The sequence below is a fragment of the Neopelma chrysocephalum genome, unplaced genomic scaffold (genome assembly GCF_003984885.1).
Source record: "Neopelma chrysocephalum unplaced genomic scaffold, ASM398488v2 Primary Assembly neopelma1_59, whole genome shotgun sequence".
Classification (NCBI taxonomy): Eukaryota; Metazoa; Chordata; class Aves; order Passeriformes; family Pipridae; genus Neopelma; species Neopelma chrysocephalum.
Genome location: NW_020897714.1, coordinates 22,870,525 through 22,890,967, shown reverse-complemented (window position 1 = coordinate 22,890,967; position 20,443 = coordinate 22,870,525). Strand labels below are relative to the sequence as shown.

At 43.3% G+C, this 20,443-nt stretch overlaps 1 protein-coding gene across 1 annotated transcript in view; it reads right to left on the bottom strand.

The window, feature by feature from the left end:
* The window catches only part of PAH (phenylalanine hydroxylase), a 35,765-nt gene extending 18,804 nt beyond the window's left edge, over positions 1–16,961 (bottom strand). The window contains exons 1-3 of the mRNA XM_027680470.1: positions 16,841–16,961; positions 12,827–12,934; positions 2,326–2,509 (exon numbers count right to left, since the gene is read on the bottom strand). Of these exons, the coding sequence (XP_027536271.1) occupies positions 2,326–2,509; positions 12,827–12,934; positions 16,841–16,882 (334 nt within the window). The 5' untranslated portion in view covers positions 16,883–16,961. The remainder of the gene's footprint in view (positions 1–2,325; positions 2,510–12,826; positions 12,935–16,840) is intronic.
* Between the last annotated feature and the right edge of the window lie 3,482 nt (positions 16,962–20,443).

The following is a 20,443-nucleotide window of genomic DNA, read 5'->3' as shown; positions in this document are numbered from 1 at the left end:
AGCCTCGGGGTTTTGCAAACAAGGCCCCTACAGAACCTCAGCTCCCAGCTTGTCTTAGAAATGCAATAAATTGTCTGCATTTCCCTAATGCTGCAACAGAATAATATTTAATTATTTTTATTCATGGGTTCCAAGTGGACTGCAGATAGCCAGCTTGTTTCCAAAAAGAGCCATGAAGAGATGCACTGTGTTTGCACAACAAATCTTTCTGTCTGTACAAAGGGCTTTTGGCCCAGGAACTGTCAATCCTTCTCATCTGAAGCTCTAAAGCTACATTTGGATTTAAAGCATTTTGCTGGCCTGCTCTCAGCTAAAATTACACTGTTGATCCAAATCTGGTATTTGTGACTATTTGAATATTTTGCATTTAGTTGAAAAAAAAAACCTAAAAGCAGTTAAAGTGAAAAAAGAAATAGAAAGGAAAAGAAAAAGGAAAAAAACCATTCATTTATCTCTTGCCTAATAAAGCACATACACGTGTTTAACACTGAACTATACAGAAGAGGCAGAATACAGAAATTTCCTCTGAGTATCCACGAAGCAATGCACCAAGAATGGTACTGTGTGCTTCCTACAGGAAACAGCAAAATAGGGTTTTTCTTTCTCAAATCATGAGCATGAGAAAAATGAATACTTAGTAGGGAAAGAATGAGAGCGTCTTTAGGCAGCAGTAGAAGAACCGGTCCCATGGGATCCCAGACTGCCTCCAGAAGAAAATATTCCCAGCCTTTACCTGCCCACTGAGAGGAGTGTGGCAATATCCCCATAAACCATATTTCTGAGATTTTGTTCCCTGGGAGCATACTGTTCTCGTTCTGTGTTTTGGGAATATGATTTCACATAAGCACATCCGTGGACTATGACCAGATTTGCCAGGAGGATACATTTGAAAGGCAAGCTGGCCTAAAAGGCACCACAAGGCCTGTTATTTGTTAATGTCATCACTGATAAAGGACAGCATCTTACCACACTTTCTACAACTTGGGCTGTTCCGATCTCAGTCTGCCCTTGTAGCTGCCTCAGCCCAGAATTTGCCACCCACAGTTCATCCCCTAAGCAGGGCTTGTTTGACCTTTCAAAACATGGTTCTTTGGGGATTTGACTGGACCCTTGCTACTCGTGAGAGGAGTTGAAACTGAAAAAAAAAGGGAAAGGGCAAAAAGAAACATCAGTCTTCCTCTGTCTCCTCAGCAATAAATTGCTCCCACTTTATACTATTTCTGAATTACTGAAACTAACAAACAAACACAAGTTATCCTCTCAGACAGAAGGGGATAAAGTCCCTTTCCGAAGCACTGACAGAATAATCTAGCTCAAAAAACCCTTTGATCAAGTCAGTAATATGCAGTGAAATCCTAATCCTACAGCTGACCACAGGAGTTTTGATTTCTGTGAGGTCAGAATTTCCACATACAAGACTTTCTTGGATGATATTTAGAGCTGTATCTCTATCCAACTCTGGCCTATGCTTATACACAACTTCATTATTTAATAAGGTTTATTATTTACTTCTTCATAATAACTAGAAAAATAAAAGTAATGTTAAGGCCTGCTAGGTCCTGTAGCTTTCTTCTGGAAATTAAAAAGCTCCCAAAAGTGAACCTCTTTGATTTGACATGATCATAAATCACCTAATCAACCTTTTGTCCTTTCATCTCATGAATGGAGAGAATTGACTCCAAAGAGTATTTGACTTCTTTTTCATCTTCAAATGTAATGTCATGGCTAGGACACAAAGGAAATGGTAAAAGGATTACCAGCACTGATCTCAAGAAGGTATTAAAGTCCTTTCATGTTGTTCCTAGGAAGGAAGAGGAAGATCCAGACCTAAAGTATTTAAGGTCTGAAATCCTATTAAAATCACATCTGTTATCTGAAGAGGCGTTAAAGTATGTCTCAGACTAGCTGCTGGGCAGCCATCACCTTACCAGGCAGCCTCAACTCTGGCAAATCTCTGAGAATTAGGAGCATGAACAACTCACAAAATTTTCCTTATTTCCCTCCAAGAGCAGAATTGCAACTGACCTCCCTGAGATTTCTTACAGTGATAGAGAGTTAGTCCTGCTCACACTGAAGTGGGTGGCAGAGTCTCCCTAGTTTCCCAGGAGACCTAGTCAGAAGCATGGCAAAAGATGAAGCATGGCAGTTTACACTGACGGAAAATCTCCAGATGAAAAAGCTTACAGCATAGGGAAAGTAGGCAGAGACAGGGAAATGTAGCCACAAAGATCCAAGAGGATCTCCTTTACTATGGGAAAAATAAGTAATTTCAGTATGTGACACAAATATTCCTTGTCAGTGTTAACCTTGTCAGTGTATCCATACCAGTGTCCTTCTTCTTTGTTCGTGAAAGCTCATGGACTGTTGCTCCAATATCACTTCTCAAGGACTTGATGATCTTATCCAGTGCTGGGACATTCTTGCCTTCCAAGTTAATGAAGAACTCATACTCATCTTTGTTGAGACGGGAAGGTCGGGACTCAATATGGGTCAAGTTTATACCTTTTTCCTATGAGAAAAAGAAATTTTATTGCCACAGAGTTTGGGAGAAGGAATATGACATAAAGGCTAGATAAACACGTGTCAGTCAACAAACCATACTATACAATCCAAATAATTCAAAGGTAGACACTTACCTCTTGGGGACACTGAACTGAGGATTTTCACAACAGAGAGAGAGACAAAAAGGAAGAATGAAAAGTATGTGGGATTCCCCCTCATAAAGGTTAGAAGAAGGTGGAAGCAGGATACAAATTGTAAACAGGCTTTGTATTGCAAGTGGTGACTCCAGTACCTCAAGTACATAATGAGAGCCTGTCTGTGTCGACGAGGACATTTCCCAAGGACCAACACAGGAAGCAGGCATTCCACCGGTAGAGTACCCTCTCATGAGAAATTAAATGCTGTATTTATGAGCATCTTGAAAGAAGACTGGAAGAGCAAGCAGCTGTGCACCCTGTGAGATAAGCTTCTGCCAAACCACTGCACAGTCACCTGCAAAGCCACCTGCACAATTTCCAGGGCTGTGAGCAGCTGTTGGGCAGGGATCCAATGGCAAACATGGATCTGCACCAAAAAAAAGGCAGTCCACGTTTGTGCAAATAAAAACATAGGTGCTTTAAGTCACAGAATCACAGAGTTGCTGAGGTTGGATGGGACCTCTGGAGATCAGCTCGTCCTACAGATTGCTCAGGCAGGTTCTACTAGAGCAGATTGCTCAGGGCTGTGTCCAGTCAAGTTTTGAGACTCCTCAGTATCTCTGGTACTGCTCCAGAATCTAATCACAGAAAATATTTTCTTTAGCTTGGAAATTGGAATTCTGTCTCACCAAATATCTTTGCTGACCATCAGCAGTGTTCTCTAGCTCTGAAGAGTTCATTGGCAAGTATAGTCTTGATGACTGTAGACAACGGGAACCTACCCTCAGACATGCCATCATGCTGCTGTGTGAGCAACAAGTAGCTAAAAATCCTATTTTTCCAGTCACTTAGGCAAAAGTGTGGGACAACCTACCTCAGTTTAGCTGAACTCAAATGTTTTCCTGAGCACTGTAATTTGAATATGAAAATATTGCACCTTTTTTTTTTTTTTGAGAAAAACCTTTTAAACAGGTTTCAGTGGGCACTCACTTTGCCAACCAACCATCCTGTCAGTCTCACACTGAAGCTGAAGACACAGAATGAAAGGGCCAGGCCTGGGCTTCTGTCCCCCAAGAGGAATATACATATCCCTGGAGGAAATCTGGGCCTGAAGATCACAGAATCATAGAATCATTACCACAGAAGAGTCAGAAGAGGTGACACATGGTGCTCAGCAGCCCTGGAGAAGCTTTTGTTTTGCTTCTTTCAAGCTAAAAAAGACCCCAAACTACATGGGGTTAAGTGATGGCCCTGGTGGTGTCAGTGTCAACCCCCTGCTGCAAAGAGGTCAGGATTTCATCTGTGAAGTAACACTGCGAGGATCTACTTGTGACCTACAGGGAAGAAAGAGGGAACCTTTTTTATCTCCATGTGCTTTTTTTTGAGCCTCTCAAATCCTTTAAGGTTATCTTTGCTCCTCTCAGTGCTTACACAGCACAGGAGGGCATCTGGCCACCAGCGGCAAAGGCCTCATTTACTCCACCACAAAAGGCAGTTTATTCCTTGGTAGGAAACATGCATGTCATTCCTCTGTTTCCTGAGCATTGCACGCTACAGATGAACTTAAATTGTTTGGCTAGATACCAATACAATAAGTTGAAAAGGTCAAAAGCGCATTCACCAACCAGTGCCCCAGAGAGATGATGGGGGTGGATCCCTCCTCAAGGGGCCGCCTGGGAGGGAGAATGGCTGCCACTGTCCCTGGCCCCAAGGACAATTTGTTTTAGGCCTCCAAAGCTCCATTTCACAAACAGACTGCACATTGTACCCTCTGCTTGGTGAGGCGCTGGGAGTTTCTAACAGAGAGCAGGCACAGGGGGCTGCTGGCCCCTCCGCCATGGCCGTGCTGTGGGGAGCAGTGCGTCGGCATGGTCTGGCACCTGGAGCTTGGGGTGTTTAGCTGCTCTGCACAGACACTCAGAAAGGTGGAGAGTGGTTGCGAAACCTCCGCCTGCCAAAGGCTCGTCGCAGGCACACTGAGGTGTTGCTTTACTTTCACTTTGCACTGATGTGTAGGGGTGTTATATTCTGTCTCTGTGTAGATTCACAGGGAAATGGGGTCCCAAGCTCTGACTGGGCTTTCTACATCTTGCAGAGCTGCAATAGCATGGACCCCTCTTCAGTGACTTATTCCCTGCTTCCCTCCTCCACCCACAATTGTTCATCCCTGCCTCAACATCCCTCCCCCAGAGACAGCAGAGCTGTTTGAGAGATCATAGAATCACAGACCCATAGAATAGTTTGGGTTGGAAGGGACACTTAAAGGCCATCTAGTCCAACCCCTCTGCAATGAGCAAGGACATGTTCAGCTACATCAGGTTGCTCAGAACCCCATTTAAGCTGGCCTTGAATGTTTCCAGGGATGAGGCATCCACCACCTCTCTGGGTAAACCATGCTGGTATCTCACCATCCTCATGGTGAGTGTCTTAATTATCTTAATTATCTACCCTCTTTTAGTTTAAAACTTTATTCCATATCCCATCTCAAAAGGCCTTGCTAAACAGTCTGCTCCCATCTTTCTTATAGGCCCCCTTTAAGTACTGAAAGGCCACAACAAGCTCACCCCAGCACCTTCTCTTCTCCAGACTGAAGATACCTGTGTCCCTTTTTTTTTTTTTTACCTGATGACTTTTCCTCTGTACCAGTTCTCCAGCCTGGCTCAGTGAGCAGTTGCACAGGCAGCAATGACCACAAAATTAAGGGAATGATGCAGAGATTGGGAATGAAGAGATAAGCTGCAGGGCGGGCACAAGGTATGCTTGTGGCAGCAGAACCACTAATGTCTCTCAAATTATGACCACAACCTAAGACAGTGGGAAAAAGGGGGAAAAAGGAAGACAGGTAGGAAGTAGCTCATGGAGAGAGTGACCTCCTTTCTTACACCTGAGATAAGCAGGACATCTTCATGCAGAGTGTCAAGCTGCTTAGCTATTTATTTGAGGGATATCTGCCACTCAGCAATGTGCAGAGCCAACCTGTTACCTCTTTTTGCCAAGGCTTCAGGACTTCACAACAGAAGAAGCTGAAGGGAGAACCCTTCTGGTGACTGTTTTCAGAGCAAGAATTTGGCAGCGTACGTCTAACTCCCTGAACTGGCACTCCTAGAGAAATGTGTTCTCATATGCTGTGCCTTGCTACTAAGCCCTTGATTTCAAAATATTTACAGTGGCTCTGTTACTAGAGTTGTTTTACAAATCTCAGTTTCATTCTAGTCCAACTACTCCATCTAGTGTTTAATCTTCATAATTTCACATTGTTCAGAACTTTTTTATATCCTTGATATTGGCAAATCTTGGAATTGCATCAGGTTTCTCACAGTAGTTGATGCTTTATTTAAAGCTCCATCTTCTGGAGATAAATGGCTACCTGAGAAAGTCAGCTAATAAAAGTTCTTCCAGTTTTCTGAGCTATTTTTTCCTGCTGGAACTTAATTCCTAACCTAACTGGTTTTGGAAGATCTGGGATGTCATATGTTTGAAGCTGGATTCACATCTGAACTAGTAACACTGGTGTCTTCTGCCTTTCCTATTTTAGAGTTGGTAGGAATCAGATGAGCCCATGGATTGAGATTATAGAAAGAAGTCTCAAGACACATTCTGAGAGCTCAAAAATCAAGTTAGAACTTAGTTCTAAGCAAGTTAGAAGGGGACAGTGATACAGAAATCAAATTACAACATGGACAATGGTGGATGCAGGGGGGAGATTGCCCATGCCTGCCTTGCCTCACAGTGCTGGATCTCAGCCTTGGTTCCCTCTCAGAAGCTGTGAAGCAGCTCCAACCCCTTCCCCAGGTTATTACAAAAATGCCATCCTAACTGGACATCTTCTACACTGCAGCTGCCCCACACCAGCAGGATAAAACCAGCCTTGTGTTACACTACATAGGCAGTCTTGCAGAGGTCACTTCATGAGAGAATTTAGTCACACCCTCAGAGAGTTTAATGACCTGGTAATTGGGAAAGGAAAGTTGTGTTTTCATAGCTACTTGGGGAAGCTTTCAGTAGGGATGAATCCTCTTTGGGAAAGTTATGGGCTACTAATTTCCATGTCATTCATATGTCCTTCTGTTTATGCATTACTAAATGCTCCTGTACATGGTTCTAAAACTAAATACAGCTGTTAAATCCAGCTGTAGCTTGTTTTCGTGACTGTTGTCATTAATTAAGTTTGGTTTCATCAGTAGACCTCATGTTGTTACCAGATGAAGAACTGTTGACAACACTGTGGTGCCGCTAATCAACATTCAGTGAGAATTTGGGTGAAATTTCCCAAAACAAGGACTTGCTGGTACTTTCTGGTACCAAAAAAAAGATGACATTCTTTTAACCCTTGCCATGGGGTAGTTCAGGGTTTTCTGGAGGAGGACACTTTCAGAAGCACAAGTAGAAGCTCAGTGCCTAATTTTCACAGGAGATCAGGGAACTTAGGAAGTTATAGTGATGCCTTCAGCCGTGGATTCCCAAAGTGAAGGCAAAGGCAACCATCTGGTTCAGCTTTACTGCCCAAAGGGCTGCTTCTCAGATGAAGACAGCACTTCTCCGTATTCTTCACATCTGCTAGGGTCTTCCTTCCAAGCTTGTGGAGGCAGTGATCCAGAGTAGGTCCCTGCCAGCAAACAGCTCCAGAAGGCAGCTGGCCCTGGAGCAGCCCCTGGTGTCCATCACTTAGCACTTCTGTTCCAACCCTGAAGTTTGGCATGAGGCTTTCAGCACAATCTAGCTACAAAACACATGGAGCAAGACAAACCAAAAACATGTGGCACTGCACATGCACCTACCAAGAGGGCACTCCTCTCTTTAAACTCATGTTGGTTTGCTAGATCAAGAAGTCCTGCTCTCCTGCCCCTAGGAAGAGGAGAGATAAGACTGAGGACTTGGCTTTGGAGCAGTGTAATAAAATGATTGTAGCTGTGCATATGTACAATATAATGAAAAAACAGGTCTCGTGGTAGGGGCATGCCTGGGCTGTTCACCTATCATTGTAGACACTTCCAACACACCCTCTGGCCAAAGTGACTGCTCTCTTCCCCTAATTTGGAAACAAGCCAAACCACTGCAGAGGCAATACCTTCGCAAGAGACAAAGAGATAACAGTCACATTGGACTTTCTGTTGAGTGAAGTTCCTAAACAGAAAAAGAGTAGAGTCATCTCTGCTGGCTCTTGAAGTGCAGTCTCATTTAGTACAGCCTGTTATTCCCATCCTGTCCTCCCATGGAGCACTCTTACTCCCATGAAACAGTAACTTACTCTGGAGCAGGAGTACTTCGTGCAAATCGATGGGGCTGTTTTTGAGCTAGAGCCCTACCCACAGATGGCTGGACCTTCTACAGGAGTCCTGCTCTGTATTTGAGGAGGTCCCATCAGTGAAGAAAAGATAGAAGGCTCCTCTCTGAGAATGGGTTGAGCAAACTTGTATTGTAGTCCAATGTTTGCCACTTAATACAGCTGATGATCTCCCACTATTTTTTCCATCAGAAAAAGAACTTAAGAGAAGATTAATGTATTCACAAATTCATGTGGAAAATCTGCAAATAAGACTGAAAGCAATCTTTTTTACATATGGAAATGTCTATTTCTGATATTTTTAATGATGAACTTAACTATGGAAAGGCCAATATTTTAGGAAGAACAATTTTTCTTTTCTTCACTATTTTTCTTTCGGAATGGAAAAAGTGATCTTGATTTCAATAGGCTTTTATCACTACAGAGAAAACATTTCTAACAAGGGTTAACCCTAAATTATCAGGTTTGCTTTTTCAGTTTCAACAAGAAACGTGGAAGATTTCTATCTTTTCTTCACCTTCACCTATGCTCCGTAAGTTTTTGATGTGAATCAAAAAAGAAACATAAATTCACAATGGCTATTCTGTCTTCCTTATTTTAAGCATGATATGTTACTTATGTGTGATGTTCTGTTTCAGGCCAAGGTATTTATTCAAGGCTTCCTATCTCATCTTCTGTAACAGCATGACACAAATAAACAGCACATGGCTGCACCAAAGAGTATCTCAGTGTACAGCAGGTCCTATTAAGATGATGTTGTTGTAAAGACCCTGCTGGTGGGTTAATGCTGTCTCGACAGCCACACTCAATCCTGTAATGAGGACTGAGGTGTCACCCCAGCAGAGCCCATAAGGAAGATGTATGCATGCTGGAACAGATAAATATTATGAACAAATAGGCTTTTCAAGTGCAAAATAATTGGGTTTAATAAGCAAAAAGTGAATGTTTGCCACATCCCAGTATAGAAACAGAGCATCTAGTGTGGAAGCAAAGTGGATTCAGTTTTTCAGCTTATTGCAGGGCATGATTGAGCTGCTATTATGTTACAGCACATGTCAGAGTGAGAGTCTGGTCCTGCAGACATGTCTTTCCACGGGAAAGGTGAAGAGACTGCAGAGATTGTACTGTCAGCAGTGGCACAGAGCAGTCCAGGAGGAACAGATTCATGCAGTAAGGCAAGGGTTTGCAAACCAGAGAGGGGACAAGAACCAGGGGTCAGAAAAGCTTAGGTGCCTGCTGATGTCTTGTGTTTGGAGGGGTCTTCCCAAGTGCTGTTTTTTGTTAGAGTGTGAGGCTGGTAAAGGACTCCCTGCCTGCTCAAAGTGGATGTTAAACTCTTCCATAGGCATAGTCTGTGTTTGCTTTTAGAGACAGAATGCTTTCAGCATATAGTCTTTCTTTAAATATGTGACTGTCCTTCTGCGCAGACTGTTCGCCCTTTTTGGACATTGTGCATTGACCTAACTCTGAAATGCATAAAAGAGAATATGAACTGAGAATGAACATGAGAAAAAAGAGAAACAATCAAGTACATTTTGGACATTCAGACAGCAGACATAAGGAGCTGAGTATACAGAGGAGATTCCTCAGGAAAAAAAGCCTTCAAGCTACATAGGAAAAACAACAGTTGTCACTGTAGCCACATACTTGTGTGTAACTGAGACCCGAACAGAAAACTAGAGTTTGGGTCTTTGAGCAAAAAATCATATGTGAGAGAGAGCAATACTCTGTCAACTGCATGAGATACCTGAGAGACATTTCAATAGGACAAACATTACTGTTTCCACAAAACACATTGATATTCTCTTAAACTTGATGTCTCAGTTAAAGGACATAATTCTGTGCCATGAGCACTCTGTAGCCATTGACCTTGCCCTATCTGAATGAGGCTCCCCTACCTTTAGTTCATCCTTGCCTCCACAATGGGGGCTTATCCAGTTCATCTGGGCTGTGTTTGGACACTACTTCCTTCCCTGGGTGATGTGACTCTTGGATAAGTCCAGATTACATCTGGACTGGGAAACAGTCATGATGCTTGATGAGCTAGCAGTCCTGGGCCTGTGTAGAACCTGTGCTACCTGTGTAGAACAAGCTGTGACAGGGGCTAAAATCTGGCCAAGTTTCACTCAAACACAGGAGTAGAACATGGGCAGGATGCGAAGCTGGGAGTGAAAAGCTGCTTCTGCATCTCAAGAAGGGACTCAAGAGTGACTGGACAGTCCACCAAGAATAACAGAATTCTTTTCTTCAGCTCTTAAACCAAGGAGAAGATGAAGCTCCCCAGGTCCACATAGACACCACCTTTTCAGAAAGGCAGTCCATGTGCTGATGGCACCTCAAGATCTCTCCTTTCTTTAGGTATCCCCTCAATTCCCTGTGTCTCAGTCTGGTTCTTGCTTCCATGCTTCCTTCCCCGTGAGAGAGGGTTTATTTTCAAGTCTTTCATATTTACAGCTCACTCAACCCACCTTCTCCCCCCTTCATGTCCCAGGGTAGTTTTATAGGTTGGCTCAAGAAGAGGCAAAATCCTCAAAGCCAGTGCTGAAGGTACTGTCTCAATCACTCTCAAATCTCAGCTGGGAGAAGGAGAGAGTTGAGCTGTGCTCTCTGCCTACCTTCTCATGAATGAGTGCCCAGAGAGACCTCAGCAGTCTGGGCAGCTCCCAGCCCCAGCAAGGAACAGAAGGTCTCCGAACATACCACACATGGTCATCAGCACCAGCATCTGCACAAGGTGTGGACTCCCTCCATGGGGGTCAACAGTTGCAGAGCCACATCTGCTCCAGGGAACAGCCTGATCATATTTTGTGGCTTTTTTGTTTTCCTTGTTTCCTACTTCATGCGGTTGCATGAAGCAATGACAGACAGAGCAGCCATCCTCACATCTTCTCCTTGTGATGTCCCCCTGGGACAAACCCACTGCATTTCCTCAGGCCAGCAATAAGCTGATGACAGAAACCAGGGGACAAGGCTAGGTATCTCCCTGCTCAGAGGAGCCCATCACCAGAGAGTCTGAACTAACTCCCATAGCATCTCACAATTGATGTTATTAAGCAGTGAAGGAGTACAAGATGAAAAAATTCTCTCAAGCTCTTCCTTTTTGTTCCCACTCTTCATCTGCATATTACCACTTTCCCTGTCTCTGCTGTGGATGCCACTGAGCACAAAGTCTGTGTCTCTGAGGTACCATAGTCATGGCCCAGGTGGAAAAGGGTGGAGGTTACCCTGTGCATGTGTATGTCTTACACCACTGTGCAGAGGGTGAGGTTCTTTGAACTGTGTTAGAACAGCCCAAGGGCCGCTCTGGTTTACACAGCAGGAATTCACTAACAATAGCCCTGAGGAGCTGAAGTGGCAGGTCAGGCTTGCACCATTAAATCCCTTTCTTCCAGGCACACATCCACTTCTCCACTACATTGTCGACAGCATGTAAAACTGATATAAGAGCACATATGCACAGGTTTCTTGCCAACCCCTGGTGCTAGAGGAGACTAAAAGTTAGCACAGAAAGATTTAGCTTCATTGGGATGGAAAACCACCCAGCCGACAGTGCAGGCACCTTTAGCCGAGTCCCAACTCCTCAGTTGCCATCAGGGTCACTGAGAAAAAACATGACTCAGACAGCCTAGTTTAGGTATCTGCTTTGGGGCAAGAGAAGTCACATCCAAGAACTGCCTACTTCTCTCTTTTCTATACTAGCTCTCCTACAGATTTTTCTTTAGAGCTGACAGCAATTTTGTTATTAGACAGTAATGCATTTAATAAGCGAATATCAACAGTCAATTCACTTACAGACATGCACATCATTGACATACAGACATTTTACAGGACTATGTTACAGTGGTCAATTCACAGATTTAGACTAGCTCTGCTGTCAGTGGCATGAATTTCCTTTCATCCTAATGAATCAAATATGTCCTATAACTCATAATTATTTTTTCTTTGTACTAATAACACATAAATCTTTCATTTCCTAGTAAATTCAATTTACGAATGGAAAATAAGCAAGCCACACCTTCTTACAGTGTTCTAGAGAAATTGCTGTTTTCAGGCACAAATATTATAGGAGGATCTAAAAAAAAAGCCACAGAACCAATATAACAGTGTATTTGTTTGGGAACACAGAGTACACAGTTGTGTGTGTTGCAACACAACCATCATGAATTGCAGGGATTTCGTGCTTTTTAAACAGCATTCATGACATCTGGGAAATATTTCTACAAAAATAAATAGGCACACAATGTCCTGAAAGGTAAATGGCTCCTTGTTTCCCCAAAAGCTTCCCAAATCAGTCAGTACAAGTTAAATCTCTTCGGTGTAAACAAAGTACTGTAATTTTGATGCTATTTTGCAGGTACCCTCTACTGACTCTGTAGAAGTATAGGTACTTCTCACAGGTGGGAGATGGTGGGTTTATTTATATCAGATTTACTGAGGTGGACAAGAGCCAAGAGGACAGTAGCTGCCCCCAGTAGAAATGCTTCATGCAACATGCAGTATGAGTCACATGGCTCACATGCATGTTATATTTGCCTTACAAGTTATAAGGCAAATTATTTGGTTTTAAGTCAATGTTAGGTCATGGCCAATTCACTCCTACCTCTTACTCAAGCAGTTACAGTGGAATATTTCCTTCTTAAGTGAAAAAAAATGCATTTTTTCCACTCTCACGTCAAAGGTAAAGGTTTTAATTTAGGGGTTTGAAATCAAATTTTAACTTAAAAAGGCTACTTCTGCTCCAAGACTTGAAGGGATTGTAAGCCCAGAAAAGAAATGCATGCTGCTTTCCCCCGTGATGGCAATGAAATAGAATAACAAAAGTGATCTCAAATACCCTGAAAAAATGTTACTGCAATACAAAATTGTAAAGACCTGGTCAGGTTTCCTGAAGGAAAATATTTACCTCAAATGTGCGCAGGACTTTAGCCAATGCCCCAACTTCTTCTTTCAGAGAGAAAATCAAAGAAATCACACCATTTTTATTTTGGGACTCTTCAATGTACATAGATTCCTGAAAGGACAGAAAAGAAAACACACAAACAAAACAGATTTACACTGGGAGTCAGTTTTACTTTTCTTCATTTCCCTTTTGCACTACATCAGCAAGGTAAAGAGGGTATACAATACCTTTCAGTGGGAATCAAGGCAACTTTGATGCCAGAAGTAGAGCAGCTCTGGGGCTGCTCCAATTCATGATGGTAGAGACACAAATCCTTTCTCTCAAACTTGGGTCTTGTGAGAGCAAGGCAGTTAAAAAGGACATGAAAATAACCCAATATCATCTCTACCTGGCTTCATCTGTCAGGTATATCAAGCTCAGGGATGACTGGAAACATTACTGCACTTCGGTTTCAGCTACAGTGCAAAGTCCTTTCCTCGGGCTTTCTTTTCATTAACACTCAGGATTAAGTGGAGCAATGTAGACCAGCTCTGTGCAGAGGTGCAGACCATGATCTATGATTCATTTCATTTCTCCTTGTACCTTCCAGATATCCCCAGGAGAGAGGACATATTCACAAGAGGTATATGGAAGGTGATTTAAAAACAAAATAATGACATCAAACAAAGAAAGTAAAAGAAACAAAAAAGGAATAAATATTGGAGCATACATTTAAATCTTCCCTAAATCCCACAGTCAGTAAAGACTCAGTTAGGTCAAGATGTGTTTTTATTTATGTTTGTTCTGTTTCTCTTATTGATTTTCTGCTCTGCAAATTCCAAAAGGCAATTTCCAGTGTTCTCAAGAAAGAAGAATGTTTATTTTAACTATTTTCATGGTTCTCATTACTAGAATGTCTTTGCATGCCTCAGTACATGTGTTTCTTTTCACAAAAGCCCTGTTAAGTAGGGAAGAGTTATTTCATCACTTAAGAAATAGAAAACTGAATCCTGGAGTGGAGCCAGATTTTCAAGACTATCTGGGTACTTGACATGGCCTGCTGAGATTTCAAGAATCAATTAATTTTTCTGATGTCAGAGTAAATTTGATGCACAACCATCACAAACTTTTGGGAGTCACATTAATGTCTTATTTGCTGGTTTGTTTCATTTCTTTTTAACTTCTACTGGCCTTGGGCAAATTGCCCCTGATTGGTATTTCAAAGATCACACCAGACATCTGCAACACAGATGGGTCCCGATGAAACAAGGCCCAGGCCAAAACTTGATTCAAGGTACCCAATCAATTTTACTTTATGAAGATCCGTATTTTCAGTCAGAGCCTGTCCTCATTATAGCTATTGCTTAATTGAACATATAAATCAGAGTGTAAAGAGTCTCAATTCCCAAATATTGTCCTCAGAAAAAATAGCCTTTGTAGAAGACAAATTAATAAGCAAATCCAGTTGCCCTGAAGACATCAAGTTCTTGGTGGGTCTACATTTCCAGAGCTATGAAGAACTGCCTTCTTTCGTAAAGTAAATAATTGCTGATTCTTCAGGCTGTCTCCAAGGCTGCCTCCAAGGCTGCTGCTAACCTGAGATTTTATTTCCAGAGACTGGCAACACATTTTCTATCTGGCTGTATTTCCAGAGGCTGCAAAGGTTTTCCAAATGTTTTTTTACCTTTATGGGAAACTTCTATTTGGAACTATAGCAGAAGTACTGGCTTTATGCACCGGAAGGAAGATTTCCATCTGTTCAGCTGTGATATTTACCACAGCACCTCTGTTTCTCCTGGGTCCTCACCCAGCCAGGGAGTCAGCCCAGCTCTTACATGGTGAGGACCAAGAGGAAAAGCAGCTGGAAGTGGTGTGTCAGCTGTCTAATGAAACCCATTTACACCTCAAGCAACCACAAGGGAAAACAATGACAGGAGTCTGGCAAAAGTCAAACCAAATGTCTGTAGTACAGAAATTTTATGATAGTGTAACCAAAACTGTCATTTCAAATACTGCCCATGCATTGGTTTGTCCTTCTGTTTTCACACAGCAAAGCCAAAACTGTGCTACATTAGTGTCTGCCCGATGGATTGAGAATTTGGGTTTCATGGTCTGAAATGAAACTGTTTTAAAAGACATGCAGTTATATATTTAAAATACTCTTGCCAAGTCATGTTGTGAGGACCAACTCATACGACAGATTGACTTGAATCTGCACAACAAATGAAGAATTTGCGGTTTGGATACTTCCAGGGGATATAATGGAAGGTTTAAGTCCTGCAAGGTAATTCTGATGATAATTGATCTCTTTATATGATAAGATTACACAAAAATGCCTTAAAAAACTCATTGGTCATTAGTTTTGATGTGTTGAGATCAGCTGCTTTCAATCCGTCCCCAGTCATTTTCCCACTCTTGTAAACTGATTTATATTGGTGCTTAAAAGGAAGACACACTGCAGTGAGAGTGGGCACCAACACTGTAAACAGCATCATACTTGCTTAACTTCTCGCCCATCTGCATATGCACTCAGTTCACTGGAAGGTCTTTTTGCAAGCATCAGTTCATGCCTGACTCTGCCCACAGACAGACCTTCTTTGCTTTAATTTCAGAGGGAAAGAAGACTGAAATGATTATTTTCCTGGTACCCAGTTCTTGTCAATACATATAGAGGCAATGTCCATCAATACACACTGAGGACAATATCAAACAGCCCATATACAAATGTAGAATGGAATAAATTAAGCTCTAATTTTCTTCTAGATCCTTTTTTATTCCAGTAAAATAAGAATCATTTGATGAGCATGAACAACCATTCCTGGACCCAGTACAATCACAAAGATAAGTGATGTGAAGATGCAAGGACAGGTTTACCTCAGCACCATGCAGATCTTCATTTTTAGTTAACCACTCTGCACATAGATTGATATTGCTGTTCTGACACCTGTGACGGTATTGGGGCTCAACAACATAATCTTGTCAGCCTTCTAATCCATTTATGAGCTGTTTAGATAAAGCCCTTCAGAGTGAATTCCAACACTGCTAAAGCCAGAGAAAGTTTTTCTTGCAATTTCAGGGACACAAAATTTTTAACCTCTGTGTTGTAAAGTCCAGACTTACTAGATATACAAAATTCTAGGGGAAAAAAGTGAAAAATAATTTCAAATGAAATAATATTCCTAAGTTACTTGTGAAAATGGAACTATTTTCCAAGTCAGATTTCTTAAGGCATTTAAATGCTGATCTCCCACAGATGTTGTTGGGACCAAGCAATTACGTAACTTGGATAAGTAGCGAGGTGAGACCCTATAGAATTGTTGTGGGAGTTCAGCCTCAGCACACAAAGCAGTAGAAAAACAGGCTTCCTTGGCAGCTCTTAAAAAGGTTTGTAGAAATTGAAGCCTTTTTTTGCACATCTCATACAACTTTTCTCTGGCTTCAGGAGCATTGCATAGGACACACACGTGTTGAATTTGGTCCTAATAATTAACCATGCTGGCCTCAGGTTATGTCACTTGTCCCTACAGTAACATTAGGTCCTGTAATCGAAGGGCATGGGCTTCAGGACTTTCCTGTATTTCCCAAAGCAAAAGGTTCACAGTCAGTAAACATTAAAAAGGGGAACATCAGAGTCCAAAAATTCAACAAATAGCTCCACTAGAAGACACATAAGTTCATCTGTTTTTCTTTAACAGAAGAAGACAGCTTCCTTTCATCACACAGGTTTAAGACTTCTAGTAACTGCTGGTCTTTTCTGCTTCTTCTTCTCTTTGCCATGTATGCAAGGATACTGCTGCAATGTTTATTTGCATTCTTACTGCACTTTTGTGAGCACAATTAACAACAGACAAGGATGGGGGCTGCCCAAAGAGAGCACAGTGGCAACCAGACACCGCAAGGCATCAAAACAATCCATGTCGATTCCTCCCATCTTGGGTCAAAGTGGCTCTCAGAAAGTGGGGGACAAGATTTGCAAACAGGATTGAGGCAGACAGGCACCCCTCTGCAAAAGGCAGGCACACAGACCCCATCACCTACCTGGAAAGGGTCACCATTCATTTTGCAGTGCTGTGAGTCCATGTTGCAGAGGCAGCGATGCCCACACAGGGAGGCAGGTGAAGGTTTCTGACCTAACTGCAGTGGACAGAACTCTGTGCAAAGGTATTTAAAGTGGAGCAAGCAAGGCAAAACCATCCCTCCCCTCCCCTTCCCCAGCTCCCTCCCCTGGACAACATGCCAAGGGGGCGTTCTCCCTGCACGCCCACCCCACCCACCCCTGGCACGTGAACAAGCCGCTCCACACCGGCCACCCCTGGTGAATCCCACGCCTGCGCACAGCGGCTCTCCAGCATATTGTTTCTATCTGCACCCAACGTGGACAAGCAGCATGCTCTGAATTAACAGTCTTCCTTCTGCTGATCAACATCAGCTGTTTTCATTTCTTGAACACATCGTTTTCGGTTCAGCCTCCTGCCCATCCATTCCCACTGCAGCCTCAGTGTGTTTTCAGCCTCAGGTGGGTTTCCCATTGGATGTCTCTCTACTTGAACAGACATCAGATGTTCTCCAGGATCTGCTCATTGGATGTCAGAAGCCAGGCACGTTAGGCTCTGCCCACAGCACAGCAGCTGAGGGATTTGTCCTTTAATAGGGCTTTTTGGGGTGCTTCCAGGAGGTCAGAGAGCAGAAGACATCACTCATTAGACACTGGAAAGAGATACTCAGTGTAAGGGAAGCATGAGACAGGATTTAGATGCATGAACCTCACACTGGGATATGAACCTGAACATGGAGAAAGGGAAGAAGGTAAAGGAAGAAAAGGAAAAGGAAAGACTAGGTCAGAGCTCTAGGGCAGAAGGATCTAGAAGATGTATGTACTCTTGTATGTAGCGTAAGCCATGGAAAGCAACAAGGGAGACAGGGTGGGGGACATAAATTATTTCAGAAAATGTTAGTAAAGTATTGATATGAAAGAGCCCAGATTTGGTTTAGAAAGAGTCACCAAAGGTGTAAAGGGAATATTGGAAAGCGGTACCCCGGTATGGGAGAGCAGGTGGAAAAATAAAGTGACTGGGCAAGTATCTATTTTGCCATTTGGGAAGATCAAGTCTAACAAACTATGTCAAGGTAGGTAATCTTGCTATATTTTTGTAATGAAGATAAATTCTCTTCAGATTTATTCTAGCCTTGAGGGAAGTTCTATTGCATGCACCAGCGTAAACTCGGATTGGTGAACACTAACAAAGACTTACTGTGAATTGTTGGTACTTACAAAATCCAATAGCTGCTAAATCCAATCAGTGTTGCAGTAGGGAAACTGAGCAGAGCCACCTCCAGGGATCTTAGTCCAAACTCATGTTGAACCTCATGACTATGGGGTCAGAATCCATTTTACTGAAACTATCAACTGTATAACATGGACCTGAAGTAACTCAGTTCTTTGGATGCAAATATCTACATTCTTCAGAAAAGCTGCTTCTTTTTACATCCTGAAGTTGCATTTAGGGGTAGAAAGTTAATTTCTGAAATGATCAGCAAGCCTATAGTATGGGCTGGCAGGTCAAGGCAGACGTGAAGCACATATAACACACTGGGCCCTGTTGGCATTGTGGGAGCAGGAGGGGACAAGGAAAGATGGAGCAGGAGGGGAAAGGGAGGTTATCCTCAGTAATTGCCAGCAGTATAAAAACTACTGTTTTTTAACTACTCAGCCAGTAAATTCACTACAATAGCCCATATTTTGTGTCCTGTGTTTGTGCAGCTTGAGACACAGTCTTAGCCATTACAGGGATGCTGAAGGCCACCCTGAGAAAGCTTCCTACTTGGTATATTTTTCAGTGAGATTTCAAAAAAAATCAAATGCATGTCTTTTGGCTGGCCAAAGTAACTGTGGCATCCAAAATCATAAACCCTTCTTTCTGTCATTTGTTTGTGCCTTCCTCTTTTTTTTATTCCTTCTCTTCTCGCTAATTTTTGATCTATCTCTTTTACTTCTCTGTAGCTTCTACACGCTTTTGGCCTTTTTTTCCCCTTTTTTTTCCATTCTTTTCTTATGCATTTTCACTCTACCTGATGGTAATGGCAAGTAAAAGTGAAACATCAGGTATGCGAAGTAGTGCTCCTCCCAACTTATTGTAACTATTTATTTTGCCTCCTTCTACTCCCTGCTTTTTCTACTTATGTTGCAATCTTATCCCTTTTTGATACATAGTCATAATAGTATCACCAGTGTATAGCCACCAGTTCACTATTTAATCCTTCTGGACTATCAGAGGCTGCCTGGTAGCAAAAGGCACTGGCTAGGGGAAGCAAAGCTCCTGCTTGCCAACAGGAATTCCCAAATTCTCTTCTTCTGGAGCAAAGAGGTGTGTGTAGGGGTGTGGGAGTGTGTGCCCAGTGCCGTTACAGTAGGAACACGTAATTGCATCAGAATTGGTTCCCTTGGACCATTTCAGAGTCCAAATTGCTGGAGCTTCCCTGTCCTCTTTAAAGTACTAGTTCAGCACACCAAGCACAGGTTCATCCCCCTGCAATGACATTGCTAACTGTGAATTCCCACTGGGGTTTCAAGTTGCGGTGGCCCCTGCATGAGCACTTGAGCTTTGAGTCTACCAATCCTGCTCTGGGCTCTTGCTGCAGCATCATTCAACCCCACTCCTTTCAACCATATGCAGCTAATGTCCCACATTGTTTTCACCTAAAAACACACATTCTCCCTCAGAAACACACACTTTGGTTGCACACACACACACACACATGCAAACACACCACATGCATCCATTCCTGGATATGCTGCTCAGCCTAACAGGGCTCTTTGCACTGAAATTTGGCAGGCTCCCCTGGCAGGCACAATGCAAGTTCAAAGGGCCACGGACTTTGGCTGCTTTTCAAACTGCTCTTTCCTGCCTTTGCCATTAGCCAGTATTTGCAGAGTGGTGGCTTCCCTAGACCTGTGAGTCTTCTTATCTGGGCAGGGATGTCCCTTCCTGTGCAAGGACACGATCTGTCTTTTCCCTGCTGGTTCAGAATGTCCCAATCGATGTGGGGGAGCAATGGGGAAGGGGGGGAGGGGAGATTTTCTAGTGAAAACAGGAACTCACGAAACATTCCCAGATTAGGAATCCGTGGGTATCTCAGGCGATTTGCGTGTGAGCATGGCAGGGGGCAGCCCCCCTTTTCGATATCGTGTATGCGTTTACCAGAGGTCTCGGAGTGGTGTAGCTCTCCTTTGCTCCCCAGACAGGCTGAATGTCCTCACGCCCCAGCCTGCTCCGTGGCTGCAAAACCGCCCGGCCATATGCCCTCTCATTACAGACCCGGGCTGCCCAAAACGTTAATGCTTTTTGGATGTACCCCAACTACGCCCTCCCCGGAGGATTTCCCCTGGCTCCTTCCCTCCGGGGCGAGAGTGGCCGGGAGGTGGCACTGTGTCCTCACGGCAGAGACCGCTGGTGCGAGCGGGGGGACCTCGGCTGTCCCCGCTCCTGCGCTCCCCGGGGAACGAGGGGAATCCGCCTCCCAGGCTGCGGCAGGCGTCACCCAAACCCTCTCTCACCCCCGACAGGGGACAGCCGCCTCGGAGGCGCCGGAAACAAACACCCCCTTACCCCCAGGTCCCAAAATTTAGCTCTCCAAGAAGTG